Consider the following 2,567-nt stretch of genomic DNA (forward strand, 5'->3'; position numbering starts at 1 on the left):
GGACACAGGGAGGGGAGCATCACACACTGGGGTCTATAGGGTGGAAATAGGAGAGGGACAGCGGGGGGTGGGGAGTTGGGGGAGAGATAGCATGGGGAGAAATGCCAGATATAGGTGAAGGGGAGGAAGGCAGCAAATCACACTGCCATGTGTGTACCTATGCAACAATCTTGCATGTTCTTCACATGTACCCCAAAACCTAAAATGCAATAAAAAATACAAAATAAATATATAAATAAATATTACACATATATAAAACAAATGTAATTTATTCATCCTGAATATATGTCTGATCTCTGATGTATGCTAAATAGATATTTTATTGGATATATGCTGAATAAATACTTTCTTTTATTATAAAATGTGGATCTCTGGTATGTGTTAAATATCTACTCTATTTGATTACAAAACATATAACTCTGGCATGTGTTAAATAGGTACTATATTTGATTAAAAAATGCATACGTCTGGTATGTGTTAGATAGATACTGTGATTATAAAATACATATAACCGGTATATGCTAAACAGATACCCTATTTGATTATAAAATATATCTCTCTGGTATGTTCTAGATAGCTACTCTATTTAAGTATAAAATATATATCTCTGGAGTGTGTTAAAAAGGTACTATATTTGATTAAAAAATACATATCTCTAGTATGTGTTAGATAACTGATTATAAAATACATATCGCTGGTATATGCTAAACAGATTCTCTATTTGATTACAAAATACGTAACTCTTGTATGTGTTAAATAGCTATTCCATTTGATCATAAGATGCATATTTCTAGTATGTGTTAAATAGATACTGCATTTGATTATAAAATGCATATCTCTGGTATATGCTAAACAGATACTCTATTTGATTATAAAATACATATCTCTGGTGCCTGTTAAATAGCTACTGTATCTAATTATAAAATGCATGTATCTGGTATATGTTAAATAGATACTATATTTGGTTATAAATACATGTCTGTGGCATGTGTGAAACAGACAACATATTTGAGAATAAAATGCTTATGTTGAATGCAGTAAACCAGCTGCCTTGGGTAGAATGGTGAACACTCAGAACAAACTCTGCGTAGATCACAGAAGGAAGCTGGGTCACACTCAGCGCAGACTTTAGATGGATGTTCATGTATAAATTTCCCTGAAAGAACTGGCATCCTGTCTTAAGTGCCTGCCCTAAGTGAGGAGTACTCTCCTCAAACAAAACGGGTTTCAGTCTTGCAGTGATCAAGTGTGTGGGTAAGTAGAGAGCCTTGGAGAGGAGTGGGTCTTCTGCCAGCAGAGGGGCTGAGGGCAGGCTGGCAGGAAACTATGTTGCCTTGTCTGGGGGAAGACAAGGTGTGGAGCCCTGAAGCCCTTTCCCACCCTGATGGTGGTACAACTCTGCTTAGAAGGGGCTGTGAGTAGGACTTTACTAGGTGGAAAAAAGAAATCGCTCACTGTAACAACAACAAAAAGATATACATATATATATATATACTTCAAAGATGAAAACAAGAGCATCACAGTCAATCATTCCCATACACGAGATCTTCATGATAAGTTACCACTAGCCCTGTATTTTTTCCCTTTTAAAGAGAAACAAAGCTATTTATGAGGAAAAAACACATAAACTGATTTGGAGCCATTAGAATACTTATGAAATTGGATGTTTCAAAAGAAACATATTAATAAAGGGAGGACGGTAATTCCTCAGTGATTACAATCTTACCTGCCCTTTGTATTCCACTGGCTTCAGTCCTGCATAAATGGGCACAAAACTGCTGGCTAGGAGGACCTAGATGGATAAAATAAAGAAGCAGCTCATGACTACAGGCATTAACAGACAATACATTTGATGTAGTATTGACTAGCAAAATCTAAATAAATAATCCCCAGACTTCAAGTGCAGCACTGTACATAATTACATAAAACATAACGCTTTTAATATCTGAAAAGACTCCAAAGAGATAGGTACAAGCTGACACACTGAATCAATCAACTTCACCTGGATAAAAATCAGCATTTTAATAGACAAGCAAGTTATTACAAAATGAAATTTAAGGTAAGTTTAAATTTCTGAGTATGTAAAGGTTACAAGTAAATTATTTGTAATGTTCTATCATATACTATAAAAATCATTACAGTGCATTCCTACTTTCTGGAGGAACAAACCCCTCTGATTATGACAGGGGAGATTAGTCCACAGCTCAGCGATGTTCTCATTTATGTCACCAGGATTTGCAAAGGGAATGACACATTTTATGTTCCAGTGATGTGGTCAGGATATGTAATGGAGCCCTGGTAAGCAGTGACACCAATTATAATTTATCTCCCATTTAAAAAGTTGAAAAAGATTGTCATTTAGTAAATTAGAGTTCCTTACCTCATAAGAAGTTGGACTCTGATAGCTTTTCTGAAATGTAAATGTTTTATTTTGCCATGTAGTTTCCAAATCACTAGTGTTCTATTTGAAAACATACAGCATTAGATAGTGAATGTTTTTTAAGCTATAATCTTTCAAATGGTAAATGAAAGACTCTCTGGCTGTTTGATGTGAAAGATTTCATGAG

At 35.1% G+C, this 2,567-nt stretch overlaps 1 protein-coding gene across 10 annotated transcripts in view; it reads right to left on the minus strand.

The window, feature by feature from the left end:
• The window catches only part of PNPLA4 (patatin like phospholipase domain containing 4), a 37,534-nt gene that overhangs the window by 19,748 nt on the left and 15,219 nt on the right, over window positions 1–2,567 (minus strand). For all 10 annotated transcript variants that reach the window (XM_017511852.2, XM_037732564.1, XM_017511851.2 and 7 more), the window contains one exon: window positions 1,727–1,792. In XM_017511852.2, coding sequence (XP_017367341.1) covers window positions 1,727–1,792 — 66 coding nt within the window. The remainder of the gene's footprint in view (window positions 1–1,726; window positions 1,793–2,567) is intronic.

This window comes from Cebus imitator, unplaced genomic scaffold (assembly GCF_001604975.1).
Source record: "Cebus imitator isolate Cc_AM_T3 unplaced genomic scaffold, Cebus_imitator-1.0 Scaffold455, whole genome shotgun sequence".
Lineage (NCBI taxonomy): Eukaryota > Metazoa > Chordata > Mammalia > Primates > Cebidae > Cebus > Cebus imitator.